The sequence below is a fragment of the Bos mutus genome, chromosome 7, assembly GCF_027580195.1.
Source record: "Bos mutus isolate GX-2022 chromosome 7, NWIPB_WYAK_1.1, whole genome shotgun sequence".
NCBI classification, from domain to species: Eukaryota; Metazoa; Chordata; class Mammalia; order Artiodactyla; family Bovidae; genus Bos; species Bos mutus.
This window is the reverse complement of record NC_091623.1, coordinates 51,148,417-51,160,725: the sequence shown is the minus strand read 5'-3', so window position 1 is coordinate 51,160,725 and position 12,309 is coordinate 51,148,417. Positions and strand designations below refer to the sequence as shown.

At 41.8% G+C, this 12,309-nt stretch overlaps 1 protein-coding gene across 2 annotated transcripts in view; it reads right to left on the bottom strand.

Annotated features, from left to right (window-relative positions):
- The window catches only part of ADGRE3 (adhesion G protein-coupled receptor E3), a 62,134-nt gene extending 61,678 nt beyond the window's left edge, over nucleotides 1-456 (bottom strand). The window contains exon 1 of one of the 2 annotated variants that reach the window (XM_070374808.1): nucleotides 265-456. In XM_070374808.1, the coding sequence (XP_070230909.1) occupies nucleotides 265-289 (25 nt within the window). In that variant the 5' untranslated portion in view covers nucleotides 290-456. The remainder of the gene's footprint in view (nucleotides 1-264) is intronic. The other variant, XM_070374807.1, reaches the window with a different exon arrangement.
- Between the last annotated feature and the right edge of the window lie 11,853 nt (nucleotides 457-12,309).

Below are 12,309 nucleotides of genomic sequence, written 5' to 3'. Positions count from 1 at the left end.
AGGAGAGGATATCAGTTAGAAAGTAAGACCCATGAAGAGGAAGATGAGCAATTCACTGGACTGGACCATAAGGAAAATTTTAGGGATATTTGAGAGTACAGTTTGAATAGGGTGGTGAAGAAGAAAACCATAATCTAAGGGGGAAAGAAGAGTGTTCAAAGAGAACAGAAGATAAAGGAGAAGGAAAAGACAACTAATTATTCTACTAAAGAGCCCCTGATATGGGGCAGGTTAAGGTACGGTCATTGTCAAGGTTACATATACCTGGAAGAAGCGATGACCCTCGCATTCCTGCGTGCAGGTAACCCTCACCACGGCTCTCGAAGTTCCCTACTGGGCTCTCGATACTTTTCCTATTTCAAGGAAATTTCATGAGTCTTGACACATATTTCATGTCAGCTGACTTAGGAAACCACTATCAGAAAAGTGAACTTCTTCTGTCTTTCACCATCAGACTCATGGTTCTGCTTTTCATCTGTTTATTTTATATTCCTTTTCTTCACCTTTATATACATTTTCATATGCTCTCTGTGTAGTAGTTTTTCCTAGCTATTGTTAATCATCTTTGGGATTACAGAATCAACTGACCCTAGGAAAGGAATGCCCTTTAGTTACAGAGCATCATCTGAGGAGCAGGAAGTGACTTTGGTGTCAAAATAAACTTTAAATAACCCTGTGGTTTTGAGCTGGATAAACCAGAATTTAGAGTGTCTCTATTGTTATCTGAAGTTTCTGAGTCATTTTTTCCTAGCTTAATGCAGCTAAAGTGTATTTCTTTTTTTTTTTTTTTTTAAGTTGGAGGAATTGCTTTACAGTGTTGTCTTGGTTTCTGCTGTATAGCAATGTGAAATCAGCCATAAGTATACATATATCTCCTCCCTGTTAAACTTCCCTCCCATCCCCCGATCCCACCCTTCTGTTGCTGCTGCTGCTAAGTTGCTTCAGTTGTGTCCTACTCTGTGCGACCTCATAGACAGCAGCCCACCAGGCTCCCCCGTCCCTGGGATTCTCCAGGCAAGAACACTGGAGTGGGTTGCCATTTCCTTCTCCAATGCATGAAGGTGAAAAGTGAAAGTGAAGCTGCTCAGTTGTGTCCTACTCTTAGTCACCCCATGGACTGCAGCCTACCAGTCTCCTCCGTCCATGGGATTTTCCAGGCAAGAGTACTGGAGTGGTCCCACACCTCTAGGTCATCACAAAGCACCAGGTTGAGGTCCCTGTGTTACATAGTAACTCCCCACTGGCTATCTGTTTTACATATGGTAGTGTGTATGTTTGCACGCTACTCTCTCAGTTTGTCCCACCTCTTCTTCCCCCGTTGTATCCACAACTCTGTTCTCTCTCTGTATCTTTACTCCTGCCCTGCAAATAGGTTCATCAGTACCATTTTTCTAGATTTCATATATATATATGTATGCACATTAATATACCATATTTGTTGTTCTATTTCTGACTTACTTCATTCTGTATAATAGGCTCTAGGTTCATCTACTTCAGTTTAACTGACTCAGATTTGTTCCTTTTATGGTCGAGTAATATTTCATTGTATATATGTATCACAAATTCTTTGTCCATTCATCTGTTGATGGACAACTAGGTTGCATTGTAAGTAGTGCTGCGATGAGCATTGGGGTACATGCGTCTTTTTGAATTATGGTTAACTCAGGGTATATACCCAATAGTGGGATTGCTGGGTCATATGGTATTTTTATTCCTAGATTTTTAAGGAATCTCCAAGAACATCACCATGTTCTTGATAGTGGTTGTATCAATATGCAATCCCACCAATAGTGCAAGAGGGTTTTCTTTTTTTTCTACACCCTCTCCAGCACTAATTGTTTGCAGATGTTTCCATTTATTTACTTTTTATTGAATTTGTTAATGACAGAATTTGCACTGCCAAACCATGCCTAAGAATTCAAAGAAATAGTACAATGGACAGCCTCATCCACCCATCATACAGCACCTTGAAACTTGATTCGTATGCATTTTGATAATTCTACACTCTTTAAAAAAGTTATAACAAGGGTTGGAATTTTTAAGTCTCCTGCAGGTCTTCAGATTTTTATGCCATTAAATAACATATTCATCTCAGTTCTTTAATGAAATAATCCCTGACAAAATTTTGCTGGAAAAGAAATGCACTTTTCAGGGGAAATATGTGGCTCAAGATCCAAGAGATTATTTGTTAAAAGAGTTCTGGTTTCCAAATTAAGTCTTTAGATTAACCAAGAATCCTTTGTTTCTCAATCATCTGACTTCTCCTTGGCTTGACACGCTCTACTCACCCAAGCACATCAGAACGTAGACATCTGCCCGCCACCTCAAATAACCCCAACATTGTTGCTCAGATACAGTTTGCAGGTCCCATCAGGTGATTCCGTAAGCCTCCCAGGAGTAGGATTCCTGCATTGACACTTTTATCAAGACTCGACTCCTAGAGGGAGATACTCCCACATCAGGATAGTTTTACTCACCCATCTGCTTCATGCTTGCTAGTAGCCAGTTGGCAACTCCTACATTTAGCAAAGGGTTTCTTTAGAGAAACCCAGACTCTGCATCAAGTGGTCACATGCCAGTTTGAAATGTTTCTACTGAACTGAAGGTACGAAACCAGGAAATTACCAGATAGAAAGACTTTTCAGTAATCCTGGGCGGTGTCCTGGTGTCCCTTTTCAGGACTAAAAATTACTGGATAGTTGAAGCTGTAATTATTAAAGACAGAAGTGCTACATCACCTGCCTTTCACCCCTGATTCTCCAAATGAACTATGTAAAGACACCCCAGAAAGTTGATAACAAAGCTAGTCTGGGACAACCACTGCATCTACAGAATACCTAATACCGTAAATGTTTGGGTATAAATGCATCCGGAATTCTTGTCAAAGATCATTCAAGATCTGTGAAACTTAAGTGTGTTTTAAGTTGAGGTTCTGCTCTCACTGTTTTGAATTTGAACACAGGTCAGTGTGTTCCTTTGGCCTGAGCAGAAGCTATACAAACTCTTTGCACCAGTTTACTATGCAGTTTAGACCTGATTAGGGGAGCTTTAGCAGCACCTGAACTAGAGCCCCCTTCATTTACTGCCCTTTATGTTAAAGCCATTTGGTTCCTCTCTGCTGCTGCTGCTGCTGCTGCTGCTGCTATGTCGCTTCAGTCGTGTCCGACTCTGTGCAACCCCATAGACAGCAGCCCACCAGGCTCTGCCGTCCCTGGGGTTCTCCAGGCGAGAACACTGGAGTGGGCTGCCACTTCCTCTCTAGGGATCTGCAAATTCATGAGACATTTCATAATTCCAATGCATACTTCAGGTTATTTAGCTAAGCGATATGCTCTGTCAAAGAACTATTCCAAGTGACAGCCAAAACAAACAGACAAACAAAAAAAAAACACACAAAAACAAAACACTTTAATATGGAACACAGAAGAAGCACTACCCAAATAAAATATTACTAAAAGAAATAAGATTATTCCCTCCTATGCCTTTTGCCACTTGATGACCCCAGTTTGGTTGAATTCAATTTGTGGTTACCTCAGGATACAACTCAAAGTTTAAATTATAAGTCGGAACCCTCCACAGATTATCCAAGCACATCAGTTCTTTTGAGAGTGGAATGTTCCAGGACACACTAATCCAGCCACAACCTACTACAGAGAATTTCTTATGGATGGGGCACAGGACAGGTTAATTACGGTCACTTAAATCTTCATCTTTTATAGCAGATCAGAACCCAAATGGCATACTTTCTGCAAGATTTCTGATAGGAATTCAATAGAGCTGATTTCTAGTTTCACATTGACACTTAGTATCTGCAGTCTTTTTATCCAGAAGTTGTGATCCACATGAAACCCACGAGTGCAGCAAATCTGAGGTAGTCAGCCCTTACGAAGTCTCGGTATTTTCTGCTTTCTACATGCCTGGCAGTGGACTGCAGGGATGGGAACGCTGTATCCCTGTAGATTTCTGGTGGGCCTTGTGGTGCTTTCCTTGCTGTGGTCAACCTGGCCCCAGGAGGCCTAGACACACCACTAGTCATTGTCCGTTCCGTTTGCAGATGGTGGCTGTTCTGACTGCTGTGTCACGTTACTTCATTGTAGTTTTAATTTGCATTTCTCTAACAATCACTGATGTTTAGCATCTCTTCTTATATTTACTAGCCATCTGTATGTTTTCTTTGGAGAAATGTCTGTTTAGGTGTTCTGCCCATTTTTTGATTGGGTCTTTGTTTTTCTGATACTGAGCTGCATGAACTGCTTGTATATTTTGGAGATGAATCCTTTGTCAGTTACTTAGTTTGCAGTTGTTTTCTTCCATTCTGAGGGCTGTCTTTTCATCTTGTTTTAGTTTCCTTTTGCACCGTGAAAGCTTTTAAGCTTAATTAGGTCTCATTTGTCTATTTTTGTTTTTACTTCCATTAAAACAAATGACCCAGGAAGTAGGTCAAAGAGGATCTTACTGTGATTTATGTCCAAAATGTTCTACCTATGTTTTCCTCTAAGAATTTTTAGAGTTTCTGGTCTTATGTTTAGGTCTTTAATCCATTTGAACTTATCTATAAACATGATGTTAGGAAGTGTTCTAATTTCATTTTTTTACATGTAGCTGTCCAGATTTCCCAGCACCACTTACTGAAGAGGCTGTCTTTTCTCCATTGTATATTCTTTTCTCCTTTGTCAAAGATAAGGTGCCCAAAGGTGTGTGGGTTTATCTTTGTGCTTTCTGTCTTGTTCCACTGATCTATATTTCTATTTTTGTGCCAGTACTGTACTGTCTTGATTACTGTAGCTTTGCAGTATAGTCTTAAGTCAGGAAGGTTGATTCTTCCAGCTACATTCTTCTTTCTCAAGATTACTTTAGCTATTTGGCATCTTTTGGGTTTCAATACAAATTGTAAAATTTTTTGTTCTAGTTTTGTGAAAAATGTCTTCGGTAATTTTATAGAAACTGAATCTGTAGATTGGGTAGTATAGTCATTTTCATAATACTGATTTGGAAGAGTCATTTTTAAATTTTTTAATTATTTAAAAAAACTTTATATTGGAGTATAGCTGATTAACAGTGTTGTGATACTTTCATGTGGACAGCAAATGGACTCAGCAATACATGTACATGTATCCATTTCCTCTCAGCCTCCCCTTCCATCCAGGCTGCGACATAACACACAACAGAGTAGAACAGTATTTTTAAATGATGAAAGAAGAGACTGTCAACTCAGAATTTTATATCTGGTGAAAATATCATTGAGGAATGAAGGTTAAACAAAGATGTATCCTTATAAAGAAAAACTAAAATTAGTTGATCACAGAGATCCATAAAAAAAAATTAAAGAAGGAAGTTTCTTAGACAGACGTGAAATTGTGCCAGAGGGAAATCTGGTGGAAGAGTCTTTTTTTTTTTTTTTCTTTACAAATCTGAGGATTCCCCTTCTCCCTCAGATGACAGCACTCATCAGATCTGGCTGGAGTCTCAAAGTATAGTAGAAGGTGATGAATTATTTGGTCTTTTGGGGCTGTCTAGACCAATGTAGGATTTGGGAATCATTCCCTCTCTCAGCAAATGTTTATTAAGATGAATATTTTTATTATTTTTTATTTGTTTGTCTGCGCTGGGTCTTGGATCTTTAGTTGGGGCCTGGAGAATCTAGTTCCCTGATTAGGCATTGAACCCTGGCTCCCTGGCTCCCTGCAGGGAGAGAGTGGAGTCTTAGCCACTGGACCACCAAGGAAATGCCTAAGATGAATATTATTGAATGTCAGGATCTGTGCTACTTTCTAGGGATATAGCAGTGAACAAAATTAGCACAATAATTTCTATATAGAACTATAGAGAAAGGATACATTTGAGGAAAAGCAGGTTTGGGGGGAGAGGTAGAATTGAGCTTTGGATAAGTTGATTTTGAGGTGTTGTGATTTCAATATACATTGTATATGTAGTCTAGATCACAAAATGGAGAGTTTTCCCCTTCCACTCCTGGCCAATAGATAGTAATTATAACCATGAAAGTGAAAGTGTTAGTCGCTCAGTTGTGTTGGACTCTTTGCCACCTTATGGACTGTAGCCCTCCAGGCTCCTCTGTCCATGGATTCTCCAGGCAAGAATATTGAAGTGGTTTGCCAGGCTCTCCTCCAGGGGATCTTCCCAACCCAGGGATTGAACCCAGGTCTCCCACATTGCAGGCAGATTCTTTATTGACTGAGCCACCAGGGAAGCCCAATTATAGCCATGATAATAGATTAAATCATTGAGAGAGTGACTGTAGACTGAGAATAGAGTCCTGAGCATTTTAAAAATCAAGGAGTGAAGGGACTTCCCAGGTGGTTCAGTGGTTAAGAATCTGCCTGCCAAAGCGGGGGACCCAGGTTCAATCTCTGGCCGGGGAGGATCCCACATGCTGTAGAGCAACTAAGGCAATGTGTTTTAAGTACTGAAGCCCTTGTGCTCTGGAGGCTGTGCTCCATAACAAGAAAAGCCACCGCAGTGAGAACCCTGGGTGCTGAAATGAAGAATAGCCACTGCTCTCTGCAACTAGAGAAAGTCTGCAAGCAGTGATGAAGATCCAGCTCAGCCACAGCCCCCTCTCCCCAAAAATCAGGGAGTGGAGGAGCTGTTAATAGAGAAAACAGGGCAAGAATGGCCAGATAGATGGGGAGAGATGAGTAGAGTACAGTTTCATGGAGGACCAAAGAAAGAGACCAAATTGAATTGACTGAAAGCATTCACAGCACAGAACAGTAAGGAGGCTGTTCTATTCTTGGGAAGAGCAGCTCCGATGGTGAGGATGATAGTGGTGACGAGGATACTGGTGGAGAAAGATAGTACAGGTGGTGGCGGAGGTGATGGTGGCAGCGGGGACAGTTGTATTGTTGGTGCTGGTGGTGATAATGTTACTGAAAGGAGTGTGTGGGTCCGGCTGCTCGCTGCTCAAAAGCCAATAAACAGGCCAGGTTGGTGGAAAGGGAAGTTTGCTTTATTTCAGATGCTGGCCACTTGGGCTGGGGGGAGGATGGCCGACATCTCTCCAAAGGCCTGTCCCACCCATGCTGAGAAGCAGGGAGTGAGAGCATTATAGTGTCCAGGGGTGGTGGGGGGTGGTGGCGGGGGCTTCATGCAGAAACAGCATAGTAATCTCTAACAGTTATCTTTAAATTGGTCATCAATTGGTCTGACCAGCATCATCTTGGTTGTTTTAGATATAGTTATCTTCAGTTCCAGGGTACTTTGCAGTCAGTTCTCAGAATTGTGGCAGCTGAAGTCCTGGGTACAGTCTGGTCATCATGTAGTTAACTTCTCCACCTTGTGTTTCAGTATCTATAAGACACTGATATCACTCACAGGATATTGCTCAGAATATTATCTACAGCCCTTGAGAAAGAACAAAAGGTCATTGACTGTACTTAATGACTACATTATTATTATTTAGCCTCCTTTGACTGTTTTCCTTTGTTTCCACATTTCTCACTTCTCTAATTAAACATATTCTTTGACTAAAGTTTATCACAGACAAAAGGCAGGGAGAGGACATGTTGGGGGGAGGGTAAGGACCATGGGGTCCTGCTTCATTTCAGTAAAGGTGGTGGTTGTGATGGTGATGGTACTGATAACAGTGGAGGTTGGTGGCAGACATCATGGTGATGGAGGTGATGATGGAGGCCAGAATGGAGTAGATTGAGGAAAAAATGGAAGGTGAAGAAGTGGAGACACCAAGTACAGTCAACATTAACTCTAGAGAGAGTTGGAGACTAGTGTGTGAATGAGAGAAGATGAAGAGGGACTTCCTTGGGTGGTTGGAGCTTGGTGGAATTAGCCAGCTCTTGGGGTTGACTTCCCTGGTGGCTCGGATAATAAAGAATCTGCCTGCAATGCAGGAGACCTGGGTTCGATCCCTGGGTCAGGAAGATCCCCTGGAGAAGGGAAGGGCTACTGACTCCAGTATTCTTGCCTGAAGAATCCCATGGATGGAGGAGCCTGGCTGGTGGCAGTCCCTGGAGTGATAAAGAGTTGGACATGACTGAGTGACTAACACTTTCACTTTTTCACTTGGGGTCGACAAGGCCGTGAATCTTGCACAGTAAGACTGTTGGGTTCTCAATGTCTCACTGGCCCAGCAGCCATGAGGTGGGCCTTCTTGATCTTTCTCCTAGTGGCCCTCTGGAGGTGGAGAGAGAGTCGGAGGCAAGAGTTGATCAAGAAGGACAGACAGCGCCACCTAATGGTCAGACCAATGTTGTTGCAGAGTGGTAGTTCTAGAGTCAGACTGTCTAGTTTCAAATCTTGGCTTGGCCAGTTACTAGCTATGTGACTTCGGGAAAATTACTCCATTTTTCTGTCCCTCAGACATCTCTGATCTGGAATAACTTTAACAGTCTTCAGAATGGTTGTTCTTTCATCCCATTCTTTGTCCTGCAGCTGAGAGAGCTTTCAGAAACATGAATCTGAGCCCATCACAACCCTGTCTCACAGCCCCACAGATACTTTGCAGGCTAAATGTGCATCATAGGCATATAAGTCCCACTCAGTCTGGCCCCAGTTCACCTCTCCAGCCTCATTTCCCAGTCTTCTCCCTCAGGCTGCCCACCTTTCCTGAGCAACTTTGCTTAGGCACCCTCTGCACACAAGTTCGTGGTCCAGCCTCCGTGTGGTCACCCCCATCTGGAATTTCCCTTTTTCCTCCACTGCTCTGCCCTTGGACACAACTTCCATGTGTGCATTTTTTTTAATACATCCTTCCTTGACTCCCAAAGTAGATCCCCCAGAGCTCTACTCTGCCCTCTTCCCTACGCTAAGGTGGAGTTAACATTTCCCCTCTCTATGCATTCTATATGTAAGCAAACCCAAAGCATTATCAACTTTAAGGGGCACCATTATTTTGTCATTCGGTCACTAAGTCATGTCAGACTCTTTGTGACCCCATGGACTGTAGCCCACCAGGCTCCTCTGTTCATAGAATTCTCCAGGCAAGAATACTGGAGTGGGTTGCCATTCCCTTCTCCAGGGGATCTTCCTGACCCAGGGATTGAACCCAGGTTTCTAGCATTGCAGGTGTATTCTTTACCATCTGAACCACCAGGGAAGCCACCATTATTTTACACACCACCAAACATAATATTTAAACTATGACATGATGCCTTTCTCATTCTTTATAGTTTTCATTTTATTCTTATTGAACAAGCTATTATAGATTTATTCAGAAATAAGGTTTTATAATATATCATTTTTGCATATATGAAAAGGAACCCAAGTCTCCCGCTTTACAGCTGAGCCACAAGGGAAGCCCAACAATACTGGAGTGAGTAGCCTATCCCTTCTCCAGCAGATCTTCCTGACCCAGGAATTGAACTGGGGTCTCCTGCATTGCAAGTGGATTCTTTACCGACTGAGCTATCAGGAAAGCCTAATATACAGAGCAATCTGCTTATTTACTTTATTTATTTATGAATGAATAAGTAAATATTTATTTATTTGGCTGTGCCAGGTCTTAAGTTGTGGCATGTGGGATATTCAGTTGCAGCATGCAAACTCTTAATTGCTGCAAGTGGGATATAGTCCCCTGACCAGGAATCAAACCTGGGCTCCCTTCACTGGGAATGAAGAATCTTAGCCACTGGACCACCAGGGAAGTTTCTTACTTGATTTATTTTGTTTATTGTCTCTCTCCACTACTGGAATGCCAATTCCACAGTGCAAGGGTTTTTGTTTAGCTTATGCATTGCTATAATCTTTGCACCTCCCATGGGGTCTAGCACACAGTAGGTGTTCAATAAATATTTATTTAAATGAATGCATGAACATAAAGATTTGCAGAAAGTAGTTATCAGCTGCTTCAGAGAAGTCTAGCTCCTGAGAGGTCTCCTGGTGGTAGGGGCCAGTAACTCCCAACAATGTGGATCTCTGGGCATCTACATATCGTACAGTCTAGGCTCAACCTCCAGCCTCACCCTAGAGGACACTCTCCATTCTCAGGTCCAAGGGATAAAACTGAGCAGACAAAGTCCCCCATTCTCATGGAGTCTTTTTGTACATGATATTCCCACTATCTGAAATTCCGTTTCTCTCTCTTCCAACTCCCCTTCCAACTCTCAGACCCAGGAAAGATATTTCCTCTCAGGAAGCCTTCGTAATAGCTCCCAAAGTAGCCTCTGCTAATTGGTAGAAATCCTTTCATAAGGTGGTCATCTTAGGCCAGTTGCCTTTCAGCAGATCTTGATACAGGAATTAAGAGGCCCATGCTTTGTTGGGGGAGGGAGGTTAAGAGCTCGGATGTACATAGTTTGTCAGAGGTGCTAGGGTTGTGATCACATGACTTGTTGGGGTAGTAGGTACTTGTTGGGGTAGTTAGGACGACATAATTTGTTGGACGGTTAAGTGTTGGCATACAAATGATCTTTTTTTGTTGTTTTTGAGTAAGGATTAGAATGCATATGCTGTGTTGAGGGGAGTAATGGTTAGCATGCAAATAATTTGTTGAGGGTATTTTGGGATATATATGGTTTGTTCGGGGGAGGAGGGGTTGGGATGTACATTTTTTTTTTTAGGGAGGCTAGAGGTCACCGCAGCTAATTCTGTGGGGGAGCTCTGGAGTATGTACTGAATACCATGGAGATGATCTGTCTTGAGGTGGGGACTTTTTATCCCCCTGTGTCAGTCATTGACCGTGGACTGCCCCTGGGGTGGGGTGGGGACATAACCTGACAGGGAAAGTGATGGATGGGATCTGGGCAGAGCATCAAGGGGGTCCACTACTCTGATCAAACCTTTGTCTGGTTATGTTTGCCCACTGCCTCAAAAGTTGCTACACAGAATATGAATGTCATTTCCCCTTTCATTACATTTAAATTAAAAAAATTTTTTGGAAAAAATTGGTCTGTGTATTCATTTATTTATTTTTAGCTGTGCTCAGTCTCCATTGCTGCGCACGGGCTTTCTCTAATTGTGGTGTGCAGGCTTCTCACTGCAGTGACTTCTCTTGTGCAGAGCACAGGCTCAGTAGTTGTGGGTGCTCTGGCTTAGTTGCTCCACAGCATGTGGTATCTTCCAAGAAGAGGGATCAAATTTGTGTCTCCTGTGTTGACAGGTGGATTCTTTATCACCGAGCCACCAGGGAAGCCACAGGGTGATTTTGACTCTGGCTGAACCTACATCTTTGCTCCATTCCTTCATCCTGTTTTCCTTCTCTCCGTCTCCTGGTAGCATTCCCAACAAATCCCAACCACTCAGCCCCCCACTACAGGAACCTGACCTAATACAATCTCTCCCTTATTTGGTTATGTCATCAAAGCAGGAAAACAGAATTCAAAGTTTCCAGCTCTTTCTGGTTTTATTCTGAAACAAGATTTAGAAATACTGTACAGTTAAAGTTGCAGGATATAAAATCAACACACAGAAATCCCTTGCATTCCTATACACTAATAATGAGAAAACAGAAAGAGAAATTAAGGAAACAATTCCATTCACCATTGCAACGGGAAGAATAAAATACTTAGGAATATATCTACCTAAAGAAACTAAAGACCTATATATAGAAAAAACTATAAAACACTGGTGAAAGAAATCAAAGAGGACACTAATAGATGGAGAAATATACCATGTTCATGGATTGGAAGAATCAATATAGTGAAAATGAGTATACTACCCAAAGCAATTTATAGATTCAACGCAATCCCTATCAAGCTACCAACAGTATTCTTCACAGAGCTAGAACAAATAATTTCACAATTTGTATGGAAATACAAAAAACCTCGAATAGCCAAAGCAATCTCGAGAAAGAAGAATGGAACTGGAGGAATCAACCTACCTGACTTCAGGCTCTACTACAAAGCCACAGTTATCAAGACAGTATGGTACTGGCACAAAGACAGAAATATCGATCAATGGAATAAAATAGAAAGCCCAGAGATAAATCCACGCACATATGGACACCTTATCTTTGACAAAGGAGGCAAGAATATACAATGGATTAAAGACAATCTCTTTAACAAGTGGTGCTGGGAAATCTGGTCAACCACTTGTAAAAAGAATGAAACTGGACCACTTTCTAACACCATACACAAAAATAAACTCAAAATGGATTAAAGATCTAAACGTAAGACCAGAAACTATAAAACTCCTAGAGGAGAACATAGGCAAAACACTCTCCAACATACATCACAGCAGGATCCTCTATGACCCACCTCCCAGAATATTGGAAATAAAAGCAAAAATAAACAAATGGGACCTAATTAAACTTAAAAGCTTCTGCACATCAAAGGAAACTATTAGCAAGGTGAAAAGACAGCCTTCAGAATGGGAGAAAATAATAGCAAATGAAGCAAC